The sequence below is a fragment of the Drosophila ananassae genome, chromosome XR (genome assembly GCF_017639315.1).
Source record: "Drosophila ananassae strain 14024-0371.13 chromosome XR, ASM1763931v2, whole genome shotgun sequence".
Taxonomy (NCBI): Eukaryota; Metazoa; Arthropoda; class Insecta; order Diptera; family Drosophilidae; genus Drosophila; species Drosophila ananassae.
The window spans coordinates 14,207,371-14,233,985 of record NC_057932.1 but is presented as its reverse complement, the minus strand read 5'-3'; the positions used below and the strand labels follow the sequence as shown (position 1 = coordinate 14,233,985).

The following is a 26,615-nucleotide window of genomic DNA, read 5'->3' as shown; positions in this document are numbered from 1 at the left end:
TGTTGGGCCAGAAACAATGGACTACTCCCTTCTGGCAACAGGGAGTAACTCCCCCCCACAAGGGAGGGGTGCATAATTATGTGGAGCATGTGTGTGTCTAGGAGGGTGTCCTTCTCCTCCTCCCCCCTCTGGAGGGGGGTAGTTTCCTTTTAAAAAAATTACGAAACACGGCAGAAGTCCTTCCTGGAAACACAAACAGGAAGTATCTTTAAAGAAAGAGTATCTTCTAGAGTCTAAAGTCCAAGGACCAAGTCATATGTATCTTTAAGCCTGAAATCCTAGAGAAAGTATCTATAAGATTTGCTTCTCTTCCTGCCAGTTCCTTGAAATTAAAATTAAAAAAAAAAAATCAAAAAAAAAGTGAAAGCGAAGCCCAGAACCAGAATCCTTCGAGTTTTGAAAAGATATCTTTGAGATTCATTCCAGAAGCCAATGAGGCTTATCGGCCTGGCTCTGGTGTGGCATGAATAAAGGGGCGAGTCAAAAGGGCCAAAAGGGAGAGGGGGCGTGGCAGTTGGCTAACTAAGAGATAGCGCACATCCTAGCCGCTGAGATGCATTCGAGGGACATCTAAGCGGGCAGAGAGGGGAGTCTAAACAGCTACTACACTGAGAAAAAGCGAGGGGCTTCATGGCTTATTTTTTTAAACAAAAAAAAGGGGTTGTATCTGGAGGTATTTGGTAGGAACTATTAGTATCTATTAGTATATGGTAGTATGTTTTAGTAGTATTTTGTAGGAGAAACTACAAGTATCTGGAGTATCTAGTAGTATCTGGATGGATGTATCTAGTAGTATCTGGTAGTATCAACTAGTAACTAGTAGTACTATAGTAGTATCTAGACGTATCTGGTATTATCTAGTAGTTTCTTTTAGTATTCAGTAGTATCTGGTAGTGTCTAGTATTAGTCTAGTAGCATTTGGTATTATCTAGTACTATCTGGTAGTAAGTAATAGTATCTGGTAATACCTAGTACTATCTAGTATCTATTATCTTACTATACTGCACTTGCTAGTATCTGGTAGCATCTAGTATTTTCTGGTAGTATCTGGTTGTATCTGGTAGTATCTGCTAGTAACTAGTAGTAATATAGTACCTAGTACCTGGTTCTAACTACTAGTGTCTAGTAGTATCTTAGTAGTATGTAGTAACTAGTATCTGGTAGTAACTAGTACTCATATCTACCTAGTACCTTCTAGTATCTTGTAGTATCTGGTACTTTTGAAATGTAAATAATAGTACTTGGTACTTGGTACTTGGTAGTATAGAATCTTTTAGTATCTTTTAGTATATAGTAGTAGTAAAATGGAAGTTTCTAGTAGTATCTAGAATCTAGTACCTAGTAGTATCTAAAAGTATCTGGTATTAACAAGTAGTATCTGGTAGTAAGCAATAGTATTTGGTAGTATCTAGTATCTATTATATAACTATACTGTATCTGCTAGTATCTACTAGTATTTTTTAGTATTCAGTAGTATCTGGTATTATCTGGTAGTATCTGGTAGTAGTCTATTAGTATCTAGAAGTAGTATCTTGTAGTAGTCTTTTTTACTATCTAGTCGTATCTACTAATATCTGGTAGTATCTGGATAGAAGTATCTAGTATTATCTGGTAGAATCAAGAAGAATCTGGTAGTATCTGGATGGAAGTGTCTAATAGTAGTAATATTTAGTAGTATGTAGTAGTATGTAGCATTATTTATCTGGTAATATCTTGTAGTATCTGTTAGTAATTAGTACTAATAATATAGTAGTATCTAATAGTAACTGGTACTATCAAGTAGTATCTGGAAGTAAATAGTAGTATTTGATAGTATCTAGATGTACTATCTAGTATGCAGTAGTATCTGGTAGTAAAATAGTAGTAACTCCTACTATCTGGTAGTATATAGTTGTGTTTAATAGACTTTTAGTACTATTTTGTTGTATCTGGTAATATCTGGTAGTATCTGGTAGTAACTAGAAGTATCTGATACTATCTAGTATCTATTCTAAAGTATCTCTAAGTAACACCCGTTTTCTCGGAGTGTCTCTGTAGAAAAAAAAATACAAAATAAAAGGGAAAAAAATGCAAAAAACGCAAACAAAAAATGTAAAAAATGAAGGGAAATCATGTTGAAGAATGTAAAGATGCAACTTAGGGAGGAAACTAGCTAGTAGCTGCCCCCCTTCTACCAACCCCAATCTCTGCTAGATAAAGAGGACCTGCCCATGTGTCCCTCCCTTTTTTTGTTCCTTTTTATTTTGAATTTGTTTTCTCTCCTTTCACTTTGCCAGCAAGTCGCAGAGTCCTGTTATAGTCCTGCTGCACTCCTGCATCCTTATTTTTTTATTTTTTTCATGCATTTTGTTAGGGGGTGACTCCACTCGCACTTGTTGACAATGCACTGAAGGGGGGGCTCTCACTCTGACTCTGGCAAGTCAATGCACCCCGAACCGAACAATCAACGAAAGCGAGTGACAAAGTCAAAGGATCTGGGCGGGCAGTGGCCTACGGGGGGGCAAGGGGGTGTGGCAGAGTCCTTTTTAATTCGTTCATCGGAAAAAAAGCGGAAAAGTGGAATATCAATTGAAGACTGACCAACAAGGACGAAACAACAAGGACCAGAGGGCAGAGCAGGAAGCAGGAAGCTATGACACAGTTTGTTTGCTCTTTCCCGGAAAGGATTTAATCAAGAGAGCCAAGTCCTTTTCCCGGGACAACCAATAAGGACATCAATCAACACGCAATTTTTAATATGTGGCAGGAGTAGGGGCAGGCCCAAGTGAAGTCTGGAAAAGGTTCACCAGATCCGGAATAAACAATTATATTTGTTGCAGAAATATTCCAAAAATTCATTTCGGGAAGTCAAGGGGCACTAGCAAGGACTACCAGGTAGGAAATACTAGAGGAAATACTAGAGAGTACCAGGAAGTTCATACTACAGAGTATCAGAGAGTACCAGGAAGACTAAGGAGTATCAAAAAGTACTAGGGAGTAGCAGGTTGCCAGGATGCTAGGAACTACTAGGGAGTATCAGGCACTATCAAGGTACTACCAGGAAGTACTAAAGAGTACCAGAAACCACCAGGGAGTACTACCAGGGAGAACACTATCAGAGAGTACTAGGGAGTATCAGAGAGTACTAGGGAGTATTTGGAACTACCAGGGAGTACCAGGCCTTACCAAGCACTACCTAGCACTACCAGGGAGTTCCAGGGACTATCAGGCACTACCAGGGAAACCTACAGAGAACTAGGGAGTACCAGACACTACCAGAGCACCACCAGGGAGTACTACGGAGTACTAGGGACTACTACCATTGAATACTATAAGGTACTAGGTAGTATCAAGACACTACCAGGGAATTTCTAAAGAGTACCAGGGAGTACCAGACACTGCCATTGAGTACTATAGCATTACCCGAGAGTACCAGGGAGTATCCGGAAGTTGTAGAAGTAGAGAGTAATCAGAGAGTACCAGGCACTACCAGGGAGTATTAGGAAACAATAGAGAGTACTAAGGAGTAACAGGGAGTACTACTAGAGTACCACCAAGGAGTGCCAGGAAGCATCAGGATGTGATACGAAGTAACAGGGAATACTACGGAGTACTACACAATACCAGGGAGTACGAGGGGGAACCAGGGAGAACCAGGTAGTACTAAGAAGTTTCAGAGACTACCAGGGAGTCCTAAAGAGTACCAGGGATTACTACCCGAGCATTACCATGGAGTACCATGAAGTTGGCAGGGAGTTCCAGGATGGATAAGGGAGTACTAGGGAGTACCAGGGATTATTAGGAAGTACTAGGGATTATCGAGGGGATGCCAGGAACTACTACCAGGGAATACCAGGCATTACTAAAGAGCACCAGAGAGAGCTCTATCAGAGAGTACCAGGGAGTACCAGGCACTATCAGAAAGTACCAGGAAGCATCCGGAAATAAAACGAAATAACAGGGAATACTAGGGAGTACAATAGAGGAGTACGAGGGAGAAGTAGGAGGTGCTAGGGTGTATCAGGGCATTCAGGTATTCAGGTATCAGGTATTACTAAAAAGGTCAGAGACCACCAGGGAGAACTTAAGACTACCAAGGAGTACTACCAGAGCACTACCAGGGAGTATTAGAGAGTACCAGGGAGTAATAAAGGGTATCAGGCACTACCAAGCACTGCCCGGCACAACCAGGAACCACCAGGGCACTACTAGGGAGTACAAGGCGCTACCAGGAAGTGCCGGGGAGTATCAGGAAGAAATAGGGAGTAGTAAAGAGTACCACCAGAGTAGTGGGAGTACCATGTAGACCAGAGAGTACCAGGCACTACTAGACACCACCCAGGACTACCAGGAAGCACCAGAGCACTACCAGTACCAGGGAACTCTGTAGAATTCCAGAAAATCCAGCAACCATCCAGCAGCCGTATCCCCGACAAACGGAAGGCGAAAACAATTCAAAAATATGTTTTCTAATTACTTGTTCGCACTCGTGCGGCAACAAGCCATAAGCGGACGAAGCAGGGGCCTGTGGCAGGGGCATGTGGCAGGGGCATGTGGCAGATCCTCGGGGAGCAGCGAGCAGTCTGAGTGAATTGGCGACACATAAATTGCAAATATGATAGAAGAACATGCAACACTCTCTGCCGCTCTGCCACTCTGCCACTGATGCTGCCACAGCATATAATTATTGCAATGCGTTGCTGTTTGCCGTTGTTGCATGTGCCCCCTTGTGGCAGAAAAAACACGCGCCACGCAGCCACTCGAATAAGGGAGGGGGGGGACTAACTCCCACTGAGAGAAAAAGTCTCTAAAATTTCGAATCTCTTCTTGGAGTCGGGAGCTCAGTTTCTTTCAGTGCAGGATGCTGCCCCTCATTGCAATTTTGTGCTGCAGCTGCAACTGCAACTGCAACATCTCCCTAAAGGCTGATGCGTGTGTTTCTAATTAAGAGCCACTCCCCCCCCCTAAAACAACCGCCCCTCCCCACCCCTCCAATCGATCAGGGAAAGTCACTTGAGCCGAGAAGCTATTCCCAGTCAAGTGGGGAAAGTGGATAGAAAAGTGAGGAAATCTGGGAGAACTACTAGCCATTGAAGGCCTGAGACTCTAAACTAACAAGGACTTAAAGCTGGGAGCTCCAGGACATCTAAGGAAGAGTGCAAGACATCCTGGAAGAGTCTCTTCCCCGCCAGGATGTGAGGGAGTTGCTTTCTTTTTTTTTTATTTATTTTTTTGCTCAAGTGCTGGGCCTTGGGAGGAGGAGAATCAGATGCAGATGTAGAGTGCTTCTGGTCCGGCTTTTAACCCCTATGTGCCCCATGCCACATGCCGCATGCCACATGCCCCTTGCCCCTTGCCCCTTGCCACATGCCTCTTGCCGCATATTTTGTATCTGACTGTTGACAATGGCATGCGTTTGGGTTTTTTGATGTTGTTGCCAGTGGCAGAGGCAGTTCCAGTGGCAGTTCCAGTGGCAGAAACAGTCCTTAATCCCTCGAAGACTTTAAAAAATTATTCAACAGAGAAAGAGAAAGAGAAAGAGAAAGAGACAGGCTTATAGCTAAGAGAGAGAGATGGCTATAGGGACTGGCCCCTTGCTGGGCGCAATTCAATTTGCCGAGTGGCTAAATTTAGACGCTAATTTGGGGACCTGCTGGGCCAACGAGATCGTGTCCAGTTCTCAGACTCGTCTCGGGTTACCCAAGAAGGGGAGAGGTAGGCGGGAGGGGGTAGAGGACCCAGAACCAGATCCTCATCTGTCCAGGCGATCAAATTACGAATTTAAGTTCTGTCTGCCAGCTCCGAAGGGCTCTTAGCTCCGAAGCGAAGGACATCCAACTCATAACTTGGTGGCATTATCGACTTGATTATAGTTCCCTGGCCATTAGCGCCTCTGATCCGGGAGTAGGGTAATCTTGTCCAGAAAAGCCAGGAATTTAGAGACTGGCAAGAGCCTGGGGAAGAGCTTAGAGATCTCAGAGACCTCCTCCTGCCAGCTGATTCCTCCTGGAGGCATCTCTTCCTGCCATCTACTTGCCACAATATCCCTCTAACTACTCTCCTCCTCTCCTCCCTCTTCCAGATCGTACAACATGTGCCATGGAGAGCCTGGGCTTGGGCAGCAGACGCAACAACGGCGGCACTCCTGCCGTCCCGGCTCACTCCTCCCCGCCCGGGCATGCGGTGCACGGTGGGGGCGTGGGGGCTGGCAAGGTACTGATCCACAGCAGTGCGGCAACAACCAAGGCGACGGGGCACCATCATCACCATCACCACCAGCACCAGCACCAGCACATCCAGCACATCCAGAACCACCCGCAGCAGCTGCCCTCCAACCAGAACTACTACACGCAGCAGCAGACGCAGCTGCAGCGCCTGAAGCAGCAGCAGCAGAAGCTGCAACAGCAACAGCAACAGCAACAACAGCAGCAGCAGCAGCAGCTGGAGGCGGTGCACGGCTACGGGGGCATGGCTAAGCACTTGTTGCAGTTCCCCCCACCGCCGGACTATCCCCCGCCGCCAACAGGGGGCGGCAGTGGCAAGGACACTGGATCGCCAAAGGGGAAGAGGCAGCAGCAAGTGCCGCGATATCCCGATCCAGATCCGGATGCCATCGAAGTGTGCAACGAGCCGGGGCAGGAGGCATCGCCCCACCACCTCAAGCAGTTGGCGGCGCGCCACAGCAAGAGTCTGGGGCGGCAGACTGGCCAGAACCTGCACCATCCGAACATGCATCACGACTACTCCTACGCCTACTATGAGCCCGGGGCGGCCATGAGGCATTCCAATGTGCCACGCCCCGAGAAGGGGGCAGCGACTGCCGGAGGAGCTGTTGTCCAGGTGGCCATGTCGCCGGCCACCTCGGATCCGCCGCCACCGAACTCCATTCGCGCCCTGCTCTCCAAGGGCAAGAAGAACAAGCAGCTGGTGAGCCCCGCCACCCTCCAGTCCTACCAGACGCGCTACCACAAGCTGGCCAGCTCCGCCAAGGCCGGCCAGAGCGAGAACTTCTACGAGGAGATCAACGCGGCGGCCCTCCAGGGCACGGGGGGCAGTCACCTCCGGAGCACCGTGGGCTCCCACTCGGCTGGCTCCTTGAACCAGACCCTCGTGGAGGAGGAGCTGCGGCGGGTTCAGAATCGCCATCACAAGATCCTCGGGGAGTTGAATCTCAGCGTGGAGGCCATGCTGATGCCGGAGAGTCCGCCCAAGCACGACCCGCTGCCGGGGGGCGGGGAGGTGGGGACGCCACCGGACGCCCCCTCGGACCAGAGCAGCCCCCAGAAGCAGAAGCCCCCGAGTGTGAGTGTGAGTGTGACGGCGGCCAGTGGCCAGCCACCGACCATGCTGGCCGCCCGCCTCACCTCCGCCTCGGCGGACAACATCTGTGATAGCAAGCGGAGCGGCAGGGACCGGACCACCTCTGGACCGGCACCGGGACCGGCTGCCGGCGACCTGGACAGCGGCTTCAGCGGCAGCAGCAGCGGCGCCAGCTACATCGGCAGTCTCCGGCTGAGCAAGACCCAGCACATCAAGTGCGCCCGCCAGACGCCCACCCTGGCGGTGGCCGCCACCCAGAGCTGTCGGTCCTTCCAGCGGGCGGCCACTGTCTACGATGAGTCCGGATCCGGTTCCGGTTCTGGTCAGGGCTCTGGCTCTGGCTCGGGGGGAAGCTTCCTCTCCCGAGCCTCCTGCGGCAGGAGGATACTGAGCTGTGCCAGGATCAGGGCAGCCGAGGATCCAGGACCCAATCAGCTGGGGGGCAGGAGTGGTGGAGCGGGTATTGGACCAGGCCCGGTGCAGGAGTCCAAGGCGCGCAGTTTCTGGAGCCGGAAGGGATGGCGCAAGTTGCCAGGATTCTCAACTTCCACCTCGAGCATCAATGATACAGGATTAACGGGTGAGTCAGGATGCTTTTTTACTTATTTTTGCCTAAAAATCAAGTCATAAGTAGATTTTTAAAGATTATTAAAGAAACTAGTAGCATTTTTGGATAATATTCTTGCTTATTTAGAAGAAAAAACTCTTAAATTCCATAATTTATTCCATTTTTTGTTTTTTTGTAAAATTTTTTCTTTAAAACCCACTATTTTTATTCACCACACTTGCCTTATCTACATGAGTTGAGTTACAGAGATACACGGATGTAGAAAACAAAATAATAAGCAGAGTAACTAAATATTTCATTAAATTCAGATATAATCGACTAAATAATATCCTTAAATATTATATTTTTTAAGACTAACTTCTTAAAAACTAAAATTACTAGTTTAAATAATGTTTTTAGTAAAAGCCACCTGTTGGGAAAATCCACTGCGCTCTAGCGCCACTATAGCTAGAAAATCTAAACTCCAGCTTCTCTACACTAAAGATGGCGCTTTGGGACTCTCTACATGTCAAAATAGGGGGTTGGTTAGATAATGGCTTCCTTTATTTACACAATAGATGGATTTGTGTAAAGAGCTGCCTCTGCCAGCCAATAGGTGGCGCTTTCTCGCCTCTCTCTATTCACCACAGTCTCCAAATGGCGCTGTTTTTTTTGGGGCTTGGAGCACATTTTCCGCTTTTTTCCATTTTCTTATCGCTCCCCTGGACCGCCCTCGCCCCCGCCCCTCCCCCTCTTATTTCTTCTATTTTTATATATTTTTTTTTTTATTTTTTATCAACAACTTTGCATGCGAAGCGAGCATCAGAGCAACCAAACCCAAATTCAATTTCCAATTCGGCTCGAGAGCAGCGATCCATGCTCCGCTGGCTTCACTTTAGTCTCGATTTTTGTTGTTGTTGTTTTTTCCATTTTTTATGCTTTTTTTTTTTTTAGTTTTTTTTTTGCCCAGTTCGGGCTCCATTCACGCCGTCGATGTGGATGCGGTTTCAGTAGAATCGATCTTGTCGCGGATGCCACATGCTTTTTTTTTTGTCGGTTGTTCGGAATGTTCGGAGTGTTGTGAGTGTGCTTATCACCTGCCCTCCAGGGGCTACCTTTTTTTTTCTTCTTTCGAATAGAGTCCCCCCCTTAGAATCGGATTTTTTTAAGGGGCGTCTGCTGAGTAATTGATTGGAAAATAAATTTAAAAAAAAATACTAAAAAGTGATGTAATTGTGTGTGTGTGTGTTTTGGAAACTACTACTACAATGGCCTTCCAGCTGATTAAGAAGAGCTCTTTGGACTGCCCCCCCTCCCCGCAGCTGCAGCAGCAGCAGCAGCAGCAGTTGCTGCGCCGCCACAGCAACCTGGGCCTGCCCCACCAGCATGCCGCCGGAGTGGTGCTTCTAAAATGTACGTAGAACTCCAAAAAAAAATCCTCAACTTTTCGGTTGGAAATACTATTTCAGATGAATCACAAAGTATATATCGGATATACATAGGCTATTTTGGTGCGTAATTCGTGGCTGGGATGAGTCACTAATAGTATGATTTCTAGTTGCTTTTGAGGGGAAAAAAAAATCAAAATAAAATAGAACAAAAGTCTAAAATTAAACTGAAAAGAAAAGGGCCAACAAAGAGCTATAGAAGTATTGTTTTTTTTAGAGAAATATTTAAAAGGTCAAATTATATAGTAATAATAATAATAAAAAATAATAATAGTTCTAGACACTCTCACTTCCACTCGCAATAATCAAATAAATAAATAAACAAGAATGGCATTATAATTGCACTTTTGTTGTCCCGCTTATTGTCCCGCCATTGTGTTGCCTCTCTCGGAATGTATCTGCTGGATGTGCCAGCCATGAAGTATTGTATCTGCGGCATTAGCAACTAACCACTCGTTAATCAATGTCGCCAGAGAGTCTCCCAGTCTCGGTTAATTGCAATTTCCAAAGACTAGAGACTAGAGACTAGGGAGTCTCTAGATTCTTTTTTTTTCTTAAAAAGGGGGGTGCTAAGAGTGTCAAGATGTCTGTTTTTATTTTTTATTTAAAGTTTTTATTGAAAAAATAAGAAATTGTTTATGAAATCAAAAAGAAATTTATCCTTTAAAGCAAGATTTTAGACTCTAGAGACTTTTAGACTAAAAAATAAAATTCCTGCAGCTAATTTTTAGTGAAAGTGTTCATTATTTCTTTAAAAAAAAATGTAGAAAAAAAAAGAAACAAACTCCTTGGCAGCCTTCTCACCTGGCCAGTACAACACGGCGTATGCGCAACATTAATTAAAATTCAAACTAGCTACAAAATAGGCTTAAAAAAAAGATTTAAAAAAGGCTACAAAAGGCTAAAAAAAAAGACAAAAAAGGGGGGGGGGGGGAAAACAACGCTTTTTGGCCAAACAATTTGCATAATAAGAGCCAGAGAGTCGCAACAAGAAAACAATGCAATCTCAACTTATCTAAAATTATAAAAAAACAAACAAACAAAAAATTTAAAAAAACATACAAAAAAAGACAAAAATTTGAGATAAAAAGAGTGACATTTGAGATCCCATTTGTTGATAAATATTTAAAAAAATAGCACTTATTTTAATTAAAAATGCCTTTCCAGCCTCTAGTTTCTCTAAGTGCATAGCTGTGGGTTCTGGTAACTGATTTTTTGTGGTTTTCTGTTTCGAAAATTAATACATTTTTGGCTTTAAAATAAATAGGATACAGTCTATAGTCTTGAGTCTAATTTTTTAGAGAATTTCAATTGAAAATGTTTACACTTTTAATTTTAATTTAATTTTAATTCAACTTCTAACTGAGATCTAATCATCGAAACTCTATCGAAACTGGAAAGTGCCATTCTGGACTCTCTTTTTTATTTTTTTTGGAAAAAAAAACTATTTAGTTTTGTAGGCCATGGCCAAGATGATTAATGGCCGAATATATATTGGACATTATTGGGTTCTGTTGCTTGTCTCCCGTTAGTGGTTGCCCCTCCCCTGCCACGCCCCCCTTTTTACCAACTCCATCTCCTTAACTAACTTGGCTCAGTTCGGCACACGCCGCCAATTATCACTGTCATTGCCAATTGAAAGCCATAAATTTGTTGCCTCTCAGCCTCTTTGGCTTCTTGTTGCCACAAGTGCGGCTGGTGGCTGGTGGCTTGTGGCAGTGGCAGAGTGGTGGCTAGGGGGCTGTGGGGCGTGGCTGGGCCAATTGACTCTCGGTGTTGACACAATTAAGCCAAGTTTAGAGAGGACAGGCAGCCAGGCCGCAAGTGCCAGGATTTTCAGGAGAAATTTTAAATAAAAAATTAGGATTTTAAAGTTTGGGGAAATTTGAAGAAAAATTCCTATTTTTGATTAAAAATTTTAATTTATTTCAATTCATTTTAATATTAATTGACAAAACTATTACTTATATAATTTTAATACATTAAATTAAATCCACAATTAAAAAATGTAGATTCTAATGATTTATTTCGATAAAAGAAATAAGGATTTCCTTAATTTTGGTTTATGTTGTTTTTTTCTAATTTCTAATTCTTAAGAAGGATGAATTCTTAAAGGTGATCACAAAAAAGTCTGGTATATTGAAACTAATTGCTACTTGTATGCTTGGTATATAACGATATATTATATATAAGAACATAAGGGTATAAGGATATTTATTTATTCCAGTTATTGAATAAAGTGATATTTTTGAGCAAAAATTAAATAAAATTAATAAATAAACTAAAATAAAATAAATGAATCAAATGAAATAATATAAAGAAAATAAAGTAAATAAGTAAAATAAATAAGTAGAATAAAATACATAAATAAAAAAAATAAATTAATAAAATGTTCATTATTTGTGATTTTTATTTTGTTTTTGCTCAAAGAATAATCATTGTTTTGTGATTTTTAAAATAAAAAAAAATATATAAATATTCATTATTTACGGTCTTTGGTATATTCTATAGTTGGTATACCAGATATATAGATATAGATACCCTAAACACCTATAGATATAGGTATCCCTGGAATCTATAGATACTCTACAGATGGGCCCCCTAATGGACTAGGATATAGACTTCATAGATACATATTCCCATTCCGATGTATTTCAGAGACCTTTGTTTAGAGGTCCACTCTCCATCAAGTGTCAGGACTCTCAGGCCTTTATCCCCAACCTATAGACTTCTATATATTAGAGATATACCATTTAAGATCCCCTTTTTGTGGGAAGTGCTATAGAGATGTCTTAAAGACACCCTATCCCCCCTTTTGTAGAGCTCCCATCTCCTCTAAGTGTCATGACATTTTGGTTAAAAAGTGGTGCAAGCCAATTAAAGCCACCAAATAGTTGGCCAATTGCATCTCCCCCCCCCCCCCACTCCTTGCCCCTTCCCCCTCTTAGTTGCTCCACTTTACGTGATGCAAAAAATAAAAAAAAAATCCCAAAAAGAAATAAGGTCTTCTGCTGAGGCATGCCTCTGATCAGTTGCCTGAGATTATTTCCTCGCCAGTATCCGTCAGATACTCCCCCTCAGGCATACCTCTGGCACCCTACCCCCTTTACCCCCCTTGGCCCACCCAATTGGCTCTTAGCCAGTCTATTTTTTTTTAGCCACATTGCGCATACGCACCGTTGACCCAGCCGCATTACTTTCGCCTCGAAATCTTTCGAATTAGAATCTGGGCCAAGTGGCTAGTGGCTTGGTGGCAAGTAGCAAGTGGCTTAATTAAGTTTTTATGTTCGACTGTCAGCAACTGGCTTGACTTGAAATAGTTGTAGTTTTTTGCGCCTAAAAAAAATTAAGAGAAGAAAAATAAAAATAAAAAAATAAAACAAATCAAAGTGCGCGACGAAATGTGTCTCAGAAACTAAAAAGCGTATGGCCAGCACTTTGTGCCACAAAACGTTTTTGGCACGCATCTAGTCTTGTTGTTGTTGTTGTTACAACAGTTGTTGTTGCCACAGTTGTTGCAACAAAAATTGTACAAAATTGCAATTGCTGATGACAGTGGGCTGTGGCTGCCGTTGTTGGTCAACAACAACATGATTTATGTCCGAGCCGCCGTTCGCAGGCGTTTTTTGATTTTTTTTTTAAATTTTCTGAGCCGGAAATGGAGACTGGCCTGGTGGGGATCTCAAAGGGGGTGGGGGGAGGTGATGGAGGGAAGATGGAGCGATGACAGACAGGCTCCAGACTACAGCTAGCCGAGATTTGGAAGCAAAAAAAAGTTTAGAAATATCTAAATAAGTATTAGGGATGTGTTAATATGTTGTAGAGGTTCTACAGGACATATAGTTTTCGTTTATTTGTTCTATAAACTGTTATACAATCTGTTCTACAATTTGTCCTTTAATCTGTTACATAATTTGGTTTACAATCTCTTCTGCAATCTGTTCTACAATCTGTTATACAATACAGATCAACAAATCAAATTCTGAGTTCTATAATCTGTTCTAAAATCTATGCTGTTAATCTGTTCTTTAAACTGTTATATAATATATTCCAAGTTCTATTAACTTTTCTACCATCTTATCTACAATCTGTCATATAATCTGTTCTACAAACTGTTATATTTTCTAGAATCTGTTCTTTAATCTGTTATAAAATCTATTCCATAATCTGCAATAGAATATATTCTTACTTCTACATTCTGTTCTAAAATTTCTTCTAAATTCTGTTCAATAATCTTTTTTTTAGTCTGTTATGTATATAATCTGATACATTATCTGTTCAATAGGTTCCATAATCCAAATCATAATTTGTTCCATAATGGTATATAAACTGTTCTATGGTCTGTTCTACAATTTGTCCTTTAATATGTTATATAATTTGTTTTATAATCGGTATTATAATAATTTATATAATTTGTTCTATAAACTGTTCTACAATCTGTTATATAATCTGTTCTTTAATCTGTGTCACAAAGTGTCATATAATCTGTTCTATAATCTCTTCTGCAATCTTATCTATAATTTGTTCTATTATTTTTCCATAATCTGTTCTAAAATCTGTTATAAAATATATTCTATAATCTGCAATATAATATATTCTAAGTTCTACAATCTGTTCTACAATCTCTTATTTTATCTGTTCTATAATTTCTTCTAAATTCTGGTCTACAATCTGTTCTAAAATCTGTTCTACAATCTGTTGATATAATCTGTTCTATATTCTACAATCTGTTCTATAATTTGTTCTAAATTCTTTTCTATTATTTGTTCTATAATGTGTTATATAATATATTCTTAAATCTGTTATATAAGCTGTTCTTCAATCTGTTCTACAATCTGGTGCTAAAATCTGTTCATATCTATTCTATTCTTTTCTGTATCTATTTTATTCAATAATTTGTTATAAATTATATTCTATAATTTGTTCTTGAAACTGTTCTATAATATTCTACAATCTCTTAGCTTATATCTTGTCCCACAATTTCTCTCAGTGCCTTAGATCCTCTATCTTCTGAAGAATCATCCAAGAGACCAGGCCCCGACAGGCCTGGCCATCACTTCCTGCTTATTAGAAGCCGGCTGTCAGCTGGAGCTTCTTAGCCCGGCTTTTAAACATTGTTGCAGCAGAACAAATGAGAACTAACTTAGGAGAAGCTGCTAACTTTAGTCAGGGTGCTTAAGGAGCCAAAGGACTTGAAGAGAAGAGGCTTTATTCGACTCTGATACTAGAGACTAGACACTGGTTACTGGTTTCTGGTTTCTGGTTACTGACTTCTGGCTACTGGACCAATTTCCCCCCAAGCCAATCATCCACTTAACGCTCGGATATAGCCTGCCATATATATATAGGCAGATATCGGATTGCATAATTGATGGCAGGGAGGGGGAGGACGAAGGGGGAGTAGAATGGAATGGAATGTCCATGTAATTGCATGCCAGGTGTCATAAAGCTCTTTGCTGGCCTAAGTACAGTAGAGCCTCCAAAAGTCTATCTTTTGAGGCAAGAGAGTGGAGTCTAAAAGAGCTCTTAGCCAAGCTCCACTGTAGCCAGTTGCAAGTTGCACTTTCAGTTTCAGTTTCAGTTTCAGTTACAGACTCTCGATGTGGCACTGCTGCTGCCCACGCACTCCTTGCCGCATTTTGTTGCCTATTTTTTTTAACGCCCGCATTCTCAGACAACAAAAAAAAGCCAAAAAAAATATAAAAAACAGAGCTGTAGAGGTGCAACAGGGCACCCGTAATGAGAAACCCTGAACTAACCTGGTAGTTAGTGGCATTACTTTCCAGAAACTCTAGGGCTCTAGGACTCTAGGGCTTAGTTTCCAAAAAAAAAAACTCTTTTGCGTTTTAGTTTCCGAACTGCGTCACTCAGTTGCCATAAAAAATGGAAAAATGGCAAACAGAGGCTCTAGTTTCTGCGCAAAATGCAGAAAACTAAAAAAAAAAACAAAAGGACTAACAATGGAAAAGGAATCATGACAAACAGGTAGCCAACGATAACAAAAAATAATAGAAAGAGAGAGGGTTTTGGAAGTAAAATATAAAAAAAGCTAAAAAGAAAGGGTTTCAAATGAGAAGAGTCTAAGAGACTAACTAGAGATAGTAATTAATTAAATTATTTATAAACTAATACCTAAAAGAAAGTGATCACTTCCCTACCTAACCCTTAAACTCTTATTTATTTTATTATTATTTGAAAACCCCTTTTCGAAACCCCTTTCTAGACCAAACTTGCCCTTGAAAATCACTTCCCAGTTAGAGTATTTGGGCTCTGTTGCATCTTGGCATATTTGCTCTTCTTTGACGCCCGTGATATGCTATTTTTTGTTGCACTTTCCCCCTCCAAACACACGTGGCAGGCACTTCGTGCTTCTTGCCTCATTTCGCTATTCCGCCACCCCCTACCCCCAGCGATTCCTATTTTTTTCCGCCAATATCCGACATCAGATATGCGCATTCCACCTCTTAGAACACTTCCAGTTGAATGTCTTTTGACCCAAAAAATTGAATTTTTTGTATAATTATTTGATTGTGGACTCTGGACTTCCCTCTTATCCCTTCTAAAGTGGCTGCTTTGTGTTTCTGGAAGCGTCAGAAGCACGCCTGTAACACGATCTCTGGATCTGGGGATCTGGAGGGTTATTATGAACGAAAAAGTGCCCGAGTTGGAGGAGTGTCTGGATTTTGTCACGATTTTTTAGTGGTTTCGGTTCCTCAGAATCGAAGTACAAGTTCTGGTAGAGTTTCAGGCGGTTTGGGGAGATATATATATGATATCCTAGTTACTGGAGAGAAGGGATCTCCCCGCCGAACTAACATATCTCCGAAGTGGGTCAGGAACTGTCCGGGTGTCAGCCTCCTTTGGGCCGTGTCAGGTGCCAGAACTGGCATACAAAATCGCGGCAAATATCACAGACTCCAGGGGCCCAAAAAAAAAAACAAGCAAATTAATTCCCCAACCAGGCCCAGAACATCAAGGGGGGGGGGGCTTAAAAATCAAAAAATACCAAAAAAAAACCCAAAGCCTCGAACAAAAGCCTTCACAGAAGACCCGAATCGGATGGCATGAAATGCGATTTGCGATTTTGTTTCTGATGTGTCCTGTGGCCGCTTTTTGTTTTCTTTTTCTGTTTATCGGATATTTCTGTTTTCAGTAGACTTTTCAGCTCTTTCAGATGGCAGCCCCCCTTTTTTTTTTTTTTTGTTTTTCAGCCAAAAATAGAACGCAATTAAGAGGAGGAAATTTCAGTTACGAGTACATTGCTGCTAGAATTCTTCTCAACACGAATGATGTACTATATAGTACTATATACTATATAATACTAGATACTATATACTAAATAATACTATATAATATATATAATAATAATACTTGCTGGAAAAAAAAACCTAAGAGGTCTAGAGTGACTCTTTAAGGCTCTCATAAAAAATATCTCAAGCATATAGTTTTAAGATCTAATCGATCTACTAAGCCTTAAATATTACTCTTAAAAACTAATATTTATTTAAGATTTTTTTTAAGATTTAATAATATTTTAGTAAATATTTTTCCAGAAAATCATAAAAACTCTCTTTAAGTAGAAGCTCTCTAGAGACCTCTGAAGGCCTCTTCATACGGCGAATAAACTTATATCCCGCCAGGACATGTGCCTCCTACACTCCACACTCCACACACACCACACACCACACCCCCCACCCCCCCTAAGTGGCACACACACACACTCTTGAAATCGCTTCGCAATAATTGAGAGCACGCGCACCGGATTACACGAAATTATTTTATTGCAAAAACCCGCAGGATGCAGGCAGCAGGCAGCAGGCAGCAGGATGCAGGATGCAAGGAGGGTTGCAACTGCAGGATCTCTATATAGAGAGGGGTTGCAGAAATCCCCCCTCCTCTCTTCCGAAAGTCAAAAAAAGGGTATTACTATCTTGTGGTTATGTTGGGAATTGAAACTCCAAACATTTTCAAACTGGAGTTCAATGGCTTGGAAATAGATTCTGGCTGCTAGACAGAGACTGAGAGATGCAAAGATACAAAGATACATAGATACACCCCCTGTTCCTGTTTTTGGTCCTGGTCCTGGTCCTGGTGGATGGCCCTCAAATATTGATATCACTTCTGTAAACATCGATTGGCTCGTAAATAATAATTCATTTAACCCCGGGATCTGTGAGTTGTTTACCTTTCAGCCCAGACTGGTTCGTGGCAGGAAATTGTTATTATTATTATTGGTGGGATTTCGGGGGAACTCATAAACTTATGGCCAATACCATGGGGAAGTGCAAAAAATTGGGAAAACAGATCTCTGGCATTAGCATCTGTTGGGAAAATGAGATCTAATGGCAGTGCTATTTAAGTAAAAAATAAGAAAAGTTTATCATTCGAGGGCGAGGGATTTTCTGAAAGAAAAACACTTGAAACTGAGCGATAGAGTTTTGTTTTTGATTTCTTTTTCGATTTCATCGACAAAGCTGACCAGCCTCGGGTTTCAAAGACTTTCCTGCTTCGGGAGATGAAATTAATTGTCGAGGTGCCTCTTGGACCACACAAGTAGGCCACTTCGGGGTGGCCAGAAAGGTGTCAGAGACTCACCTCTTTTCCTGTTTTGTTTCCCAGAAACCTACGCCCGCACCTTCCACCATCAGATAGCCCACCAAAGTGTAACCTTAGCCCTAAACAGATTAAGAGCAGATGTCGGAATAGTTGAAGACTAAGGGTGGTCTTCATCACTAATCAGATGAATAAATAGTAGAGGGAATAGTAGAGTCTTATAGTCTTAATCCCTCCATTGACCTTCAGCTGCAATTACAGACTTGATGATGAAGATTTTCCAGCAAATTGTTTGCTTTCCATTTGAATACTTACTTTTAGCCATAATTTTGTGGCGCACATGATCTTGGGCCTTGGCTGGCTTCCTAAATATTGTGCCTTTTGCGCGATGCCACCACTTTTCCACCTCGACCTTCTCTATTTTTCAGTTTTTTTTTCAGTTTTTCGCAGTTTTTGCACTTTTTTCGGCTTGTTTCTCATGGATCGCCTTTGGCCAAGAAAATGTTTTTGCCAATTTGGCCAGATTTGAATGCCAGATACAACTACTACTCGCCGGACATGAACGATACTCACTCATAATTTTAATATTTTCTTTTTTTTTTCTGTTTTCTGTTTTCTGGCCAACCAGAGTGCAGATTTATCTAAAAAATTTTTGTCGATACCTCCCCGCCTCGGGACATGAAAAGCAGCCAAAGTCACGTTGATAAGTTGTCGTCGCTATTGCTGCCAGTCTCCGTCCAGTCTCCAGTCTCTAGTCTCCAGTCTCCAGTCTCCAGTCTCTAGTCTCCACTCGCAGTGCCTTTTTGTTTCTCGTTGTTTGGCTTGTTGATAGGTAATTTACATAATTACCGCAAGGCGTGTCGACCAACAATTGTATGTGGCACCTACCCAGACCCCTGCCCCCTGGCCCCTGGCTATTCCCCTTCCGGAGAACAGAAATCATCCAGACCGCAAGACCCGCTGATAAGACGGGCTACCAACCTGCTGTGACACTGCCAAAGTGCCCAGAAGTCCATTCTGGGGGTCGACTAGTCGACTGATCAACACCCTACACCACAGCGCCATCTATTATACCAAGTATGAAGCTCTTACAGGGATTACAATACCAGTGACGAAAGCTTAAAGTTAAGTGATGGCAATTTTGGGATGAAATCTATATAACTAGACTTCTAGGAATCATTAATCGACTGGTCGACCCTCTACACCACACTGCCTACTATATTATTAAGAAATTAAATGTAAAATACCAGTGACGAAAGCTTAAAGCTAACTAATAGTACTTTTTGCGACGAAATAAATAGAAATATGCGTCTGGGGATCAACTAGACGACCGATCAACACCCTACACCAGACAGCCTACTATAGTATTAAATAAAAACCTCTTTTCGGGAGTGAAATAAAAGTGACGAAAGCTTAAACTAACTGATATTAGTTTTTGTGATGAAACCTATAGAAATAGACTTCTAGGGGTCTACCAGCCGACTGATTAACACCCTAAACCGCAGAGCCCTCTACAGGATCAAATAAGAACATCTTAGGGAGGTGAAATACTAGTGACGAAAGCTTCAACTAACTGATATCAGTTTTTACCAATGAAATACATAGAAATGAACTTCTGGGCATCACTAGTGGACTGTTTAAAACCCCAAGGCACAGCGCCTCCTATAACCTCTTCAAATAAGAACCCCTTAGATAGTTAAAATGCCAGTGACGAACGCAACAAGTAACTTGTATTCTATTACATAGAAATAGATCTCTGGGGATCGATTATTCGAATGATCAAAACTACAGCCCCACTTAAAATATCAAAAAAAGTCCTCTTAGTGAGTTAAAATACCAGTGACGAACGCCACAAGTAACTAATATGCATTTTTGTGACGAAATCTATAGAAGTGGACTTGAAAGTAAAAGTAAATCAAAGATATATGCCCCAGCACACAATGGGCACTGAAAACTGAAGCATAACTATGCGGAACTGAACTGGGTGCTGCCGAACAAAGGGCGCTGAGGGGCGGGGCATTGAACTTTAGCTGAAAAGTGCTCGCTCAGTGCCTGCCACTGCCACTGCCACTGCCACAAAACGGGGCAATCGGGGAACAAACAGCAGCAGGAAAAATCAAAGCGAGCCAAAGACGAACGAGTAAAGAAGAAATCTGAAATCTGCACACCCGTCTGCGGGTCGGTCACTGCCGTACTCCGTCCACAGATCTCCATCCTCCAACCTCCATCCGCCAGCCACCATCCTCCATCCTCCATCCATCCACCATCCTCCATCTTCACTGCCAAATGCCAAATGCAGTTTGCAGCTCGGTCCCACTTGGTGCGTGCGTTATTATGCATGTGTGTATAGATATTCTACAGAGAGAGAAACGAAATGCCCTTCTTCTATAGTTCCAGGCCTGAAAAGCAAGAGATTCTTTGAAAAATAGATTAGTGTGACCGTTTAACTAAAGAAAAGGGCTAAAGAGTGGTCGTATTTAAGACTGTATCAACTGTAGAACTGATCTAAGTTGCAAAATAGAAAAGAAATAGAATAGAGCTTGTAAACCTTTCAGAACTGACATTATCTTTAAAAACTGTCCGGTGTGCCCATTTACCTAAAGAAGAGGTTAAAGAGTGACCCTATCTAAGCGTAAAAAAGCAGTAGTGTGACCTAAGTTGTAGAAAATTATGATTTTTCGTGTGTAAAGGTTTTAAAACTAAGAGTTTCTTTAAAAGTAAGGAAGTGTGGCAATCTACCTCAAGAAAACGATTAAAGAGTGACCTTATCTTAGACTTTAGCAATAGTAGTGTGACCTTAGGTTGCAATAGTTATGTTTATTCAGATGAAAAGCTTTCAAAACTAAGTTTTTCTCAGAAAAATAAAATAGTGGGACCTAAGTAGATGCAAATGTTGATTATTTGGATGTACTCCATTAAAAACTATCAGTTTCTTTTACAAATAGAACAGTGTGACAACCTATTTAAAGAAAAAAGTTAGAGAGTGACCTTATCTAATATTTGAAAGGTAGAGTGCGATCTAAGTCGCAGAAAAACACTGTTAGTTCTTTAAAAACTCATAGTTTATTGGAAAAATAGGTTAGTGTGGCCATAGTACCCATCTACCCTAAGAAAACGCCTAAAAAGTGAAGTTGTCTATTATTCAAAAGGTATTAGAGTTATCTAAGTCGTAGAAAGCGATTGTTAGTTGGATGTAACTATCTCTTAAAACTCATAGTTTCTTAGATAAATAGATTAGTGTGGCCATACTATCCATCTACCTAAAGAAACCGCTTAAAGAGTGACCTAACCTCCAAATAAACAGGCAGTAGAGTGACCTTAGTTGTAAGAAATACCAATGATGTAACTTTCTGTTATAATTTTTCTCAGTGCATCTATGCTCAGAGGAAGAGGGTCTGAGAATCCGGGATGCTGTTGATGTCGCCTGTTTCGCCATAATTATTATTTTTATTCCGCAAGGCGGCTCTGGATTGTTAATCCCTTCGCCCAGGAGCTGTCAGCACTCGAATGCGCCGCATTCCACAGCCCCCAGAGACCCGGCAGTCTCTTTATTTTGGCCTCATGGATAGTCGATTCCAGCCGCATATAGTATCAAGTGAATTATTTGATTTAAACTAATCGAGTATAAGTTTGCGCCCCGAAGGCTAATTGATGCCTTAGAATGGCCAGAATGGCCATATTTTGGGCGAAAATTGTTTACCTTGGCGCCGGGGCTCTTTCTCTCACGTGGCTTCTCGTTCCATAAAATCCATTTTTCGCCTTCAGTTTGTTTTCCTTTTCGAAGCAATGGGCTTTTCTGACTTTTGGAAATCTCTCAAGTCTCAAGGAAATTAACGATAAATTGGCAATATTTCAATTTTATTTACGAACGGAGACTGTACACTCGCCTCATGTCCCAGCCGAATATAGTCCGGGCACTTTGTGTAACTGAATAGCCCGGCCAATTGGCAGCCAATTCCTGCGTCATTTGTCTGATTTTGGCTGGGGATGGCTGCAGGAGGAGGAGCAGGTCTGCAGGACTCCAGGACTACTAGAACCAGGTCCTGGCCCACTGAATTCCGAATGAAACGTGTCCGGGCAACGTGTGTGTGCCGGGTTCGTTTCCATGTGGTGTGCTTTTCGAAGTAAACTGAGAGAAATATTTGTAATCTTTTATTTTTTTGTTATAGTAACTTAATTATAGTACTTAAGGAGTTAGGGTTTCAGAATAATTATGAAATAAAGACTGGAGAAGAAAATCTCTATAAGAACTTGAAGTATTATAGCTATTTTGTTTATAGGAATGGAGTCTCGGGTGCGACTCTCTTTAGTTCTATTTTCTATTTATTTTTTATATTTTTAAACAAGATTTTAAAATTAATTATGAGACTAGATAGGCTAGAGTTTCAGAATAATTATAAAATAAAGACTTTATAAGAAAAATCTCTATAAGAACTTGAAGAATAAGGGCTATTTTGTTTAAAATATTTGAGTCTCGGGTTCGACTCTATTTATTTCTCATTTATTTTTTATTTTAAATATTTTTTTTTATTTTAATATTTTTATTTAATATTTTTTTAAACAAGATTTTAAAGTTAATTATGAAACTAAATAGGCTAGAGTTTAAGGACAATTTAAAGACATAGACTTTATAAAAAAAATCTCTTTAAGAACTTAAAGTATAAGAGCTCTGTCTCTTAAAGTATTTTGAGTCTCAAGTGCAAGTCTCTTTGAAACTTTATTTTTAAAATATTTTCTAATAATTTTTAATCCTATTTTTCACACTTTTTTTCGGTAACTGCAATATTGTTGTTCATTTATTGCGTAAAGGAGCAATTTGTGGTTGCTTATTCTGCGCTTATTATTCCATTGACATAGCCAGCAGTAGCCCACCAGTAGCCATAATATTTGTTTGTATTTTTGCATTGTTCGTAGAGATACTAACCACCCACTAACCACCCACCCACTGGCAGGCACCTCCTGGTGGGCCAGCCTGCCTGCCAGCCTGCCTGCCTGCTGAGAGCGTGTTTGAAATGAAACACGAGCTTTTAATTGAATTGACTTCTTGTTGTCCAGTGGCAGTCGACAGGTTCAAGTTCGGGACGACAGCCCGAGTATCAGTGAGAGGAAACAGAGCAGACCTCTGCCAGATTTTCCACGTGAATCGGAGACAAGACAACTTTGTCTTTCATCCTTCGTCTTGGAAGGATGAAGGCCCAGCCACGTGCCAGCTGACAATTGATTGGATCTTAAAGCCACTTGCCATTTAAATCCTGTTAGTTACCTATTCTTCCTGGCAGGTAACTAACTTGCAGCTCTTAGTATTCCCCATTTCCTTGCCACTTCCACTTCCACATCCACTTCACAAATTATCCAATTCCCCCAAGATATTGCAACATTTTTTATTTCTCAGCTGCCAGACCGGCGCCTGGCCTATATCTTTGTTGTTTTTTTTTTTTTGGAAACCCCGGGACTCCCAATTCCCAATTCAAAATTCCCAATTTCGCAATCACTTTTTAATGGTATTTTGTGATACTAATCAGATGGTGCTGCTGGAGAGTTTCTGGAGTCTGCTGGCGGCATGACCCATTTTAAAAATAGAGCACACCTTGCTGGCCTTCTCTCCCAGACACCAGACCCCCAGACCCCAGACATTACATAATCCAGGGATCGGGATCGGGATCGGGGAACAATTAAACGGGGAGACCAATACACTGCACTTCTCTGTTATCTTAATGAGCAAAGCTACTTAGGCTTAATGGGGAAAATATTTGGGTTACAACTCCAGAATCCAGCATCACCTCCAACCCCACTCTCCACCCATCCCATCTCCACCGAAAGTACTCATTGTCTGGGCCATTGTCTGGATTGGTTTTCATCTTTATTATTATTATTATGGTGGATAGCCCCCCTTTTTCTGCGTTCCGTGCATCTTAAGTGGCCTATTAGAATATGAATGGCCCAGAAAAATGAGCCAAAGTGGAGGAGGGACGGCCACTCATCCCAAATCCCTTCTATCATGATTATGATTATGTATGGATTTCATTTGTTGTCATTGTCCAGAGTCCCTGGGGGACTAGATCTCTGGTTCTCCGACCAGGAAAGGTGTGAACAGCAAGGAGGACAATGGAGGAGAACTCCTCTAGGAGGAGTTGGAGTGGGAGTTGCTTCGCTAATGAAGGCACTGTGTTTGGGAATTAACACCTACAGTCCCCCAGAATCAAGCAGCGAGATGAATGGCTCTCTTGCCCCAAGGTGCCAGGTTACTACCATGATACTTGGTTACTTTTATAGAGAAGTTCAACACTACTCCCAGCGTCAGAGTTCCATTAATGATAATTATAATTAAATGAAATTAAAATGCGGCCGACATCTAAAGTCTAAAGGCCACCCCATCGAGGGCGCCAGTTATGGATCTATGGATCTGTGGATCTATGGATCTTAATTGAATTAGATCCATCTCGCCATGGATCCCCATTCCCATCCCCATCCCCATGTCCAATGGAATTCGAATTGCATTTCCCTCCCCAGAGTGTCTATTTTTTTTTCCTTTTAATTTCAGTTCCGAAACCACAACCATGTGTGTGTTTCTGGGGGAGGAAAAAATAAACAAACTCGGTCCAGAAAACAAAAAAATTCATTAAGCGAATGCCGAAACAGGAAAAGCAAAGCCATTTTCAAGAAATTGTGAATGGAAGACGACTCTCTACAAGCTCTAGAATCTCCACAATCTCTATTCTTCTGGAAAATCATATATTATGAAGTCTAGTTGGGTTTCTCTCAGTGCGTGAGATTCATTTCAAGACTTCTCCCATTCGATTCCCATTTAATTGCATTCGATTTCCTGTCGATCCGATCAGCAAATAATCCAAATTTTATTGAAATTCTGACATCTTGTGTTTCTTACATCAGTCTCTTTGATGCTCTAATCAATTAACGAACATTTTCACTTTCCGTCACGACTTGGAAAGCTCAAACAGTCCATTTTCCATTTCCCATCCACACTAATAACACTTTCATCGCACATGGCATAGATTTGAAAAAAAAAAAAACAAAAGCCATCTCTTCCCAGAAGACCCCGTTAAAAATGCATAAAAATGCTAACAAAATCATAGATTCTTGAAGGGAACTCTGAATGCCAGAAAGAAAATAGCCATAAGAACTCTGGGTGGCGTCGTCAAGTGACCCAAAAGTGATCTGGAGTAAAGTGGTGACCCCGACGACTTCATTATGCAAATGAGGCCTAGACCCCCTAGGCCCCAAGCACTTCAATCATATCATTCGATCGTTATGACAGGGGGAGCCTCCCGTTTAAGACTCTCTAGTCTAGTCTAGTCCCTCTCTAGTCTCTAGTCTGATTTCATGGCTTTTTAATTAGCGTTCGATCTGAAATGTGAGGTGACATCTGCCCGACATCCACTCGCCGCTATCGGGAAAGAGATCTCTCTTCACTCTTTAGTTGAAAGTTTTATGCCCGCTGGTCTAGAAGCGCTGGTCTTTTTTATGGCCCACTTGATGGCTGCGTTGAAAGTTTCTCGCCGAGTATATAGGATCCCAGGGAGATCGACCCCGAAGACCCGCATTAAACCTTTGACCGCGGGCCCTGAGACACCGACAAGGGACAAGGGACCTCGGACAGGCTCTTGTGTGGTCCTGGGAGGTAGAGATCCTTTGTCATGTTTTATTTATGGAATTGGAATGCATTAAGGCTGGCTGGCATGAGTCTGGCAGTCTGGCAAAATGCATATTTATGTTGGCTGCTGGGCCGCTGATTTGGGTTGACAAGTTGGATGCTTTTGGCGCATTTCTGTTTCTGTTTCTGTTTCTGTTTTTTTTTTTTTTGTTGGTTTCTTGGCCAGGCCATTTGATGGCCAATTGACAAGTGATGCGGTTCGGACCATTAATCACAACCGGGTGGAGTCTGCTTTGATGTTGTGGGAGGAGGGGATCTCTGACTTGGAGATGCTCTTAACTGGGAACTACAAAGAAATTGTACGCATAAATTGGAGAGTTTATAATAAATTGTTATTTGAGGAATTATTTTTTGAGAAACTATTATTATAGTTAGTCCATTGTTACTTCGCTCATATTCTCATACTTCTCTATACTTTTTTGTCATTTTCTCTATATATTCTATATACACTATTCTATATATTGTAATAATAAATTTGAGGAACTATTATTATTCTATAGAATAAATGCTGTTTTTGAGGAAGTCTTTGAGGAAGAAGTACTCTGATTCTCATGATATGCATAAATGGGAGAGCTTAGGAAATTACTTATATTCCATAATTATACAATTTCCTATATACAATATATCCTATATTTGAGGAACTATTATTATTCTCTGTTATTATTCTCTGATATTCTCATACTTTTCTATACTTCTGAGACACTTGAAAGAAATCATATGCATAAATGGGAGAGTTTAAGGAATTAAGAAACTAAGCTTGAAGAAAAATAAAATAAATAAAAGATATAATATTAAGAAGTCATTGAGCTACTACTCCGATTCCCATGATTTTCTATGGAGAGTTTAAGAAATTTCTTATATTCTATAAAAAGTAATAATAATAAATTATTAGTTGAGGAATTATTATTTGAGAAACTATTATTATTCTATATAATTAATGCTGTATTTAAAGAAGTCATTGAGTTACTTCTGTGATAGTCACTTTACTTTCAAGAGTTTAATAAAATAAACTATGGTTTTGAGAAAGTCATTGAGGTAGTACTATAATTCTCATTATTTTCTCACTTCTTGGTCTCTTGGAGCAAATCATATGCAT

At 41.2% G+C, this 26,615-nt stretch overlaps 1 protein-coding gene across 1 annotated transcript in view; it reads left to right on the top strand.

Annotated features, from left to right (window-relative positions):
- Window positions 1-26,615, top strand: part of LOC6505269 — a 109,412-nt gene that overhangs the window by 21,143 nt on the left and 61,654 nt on the right. Inside the window, exon 3 of the mRNA XM_032452118.2 lies at window positions 6,062-7,879. Within this exon, the coding sequence (XP_032308009.1) occupies window positions 6,079-7,879 (1,801 nt within the window). The 5' untranslated portion in view covers window positions 6,062-6,078. The remainder of the gene's footprint in view (window positions 1-6,061; window positions 7,880-26,615) is intronic.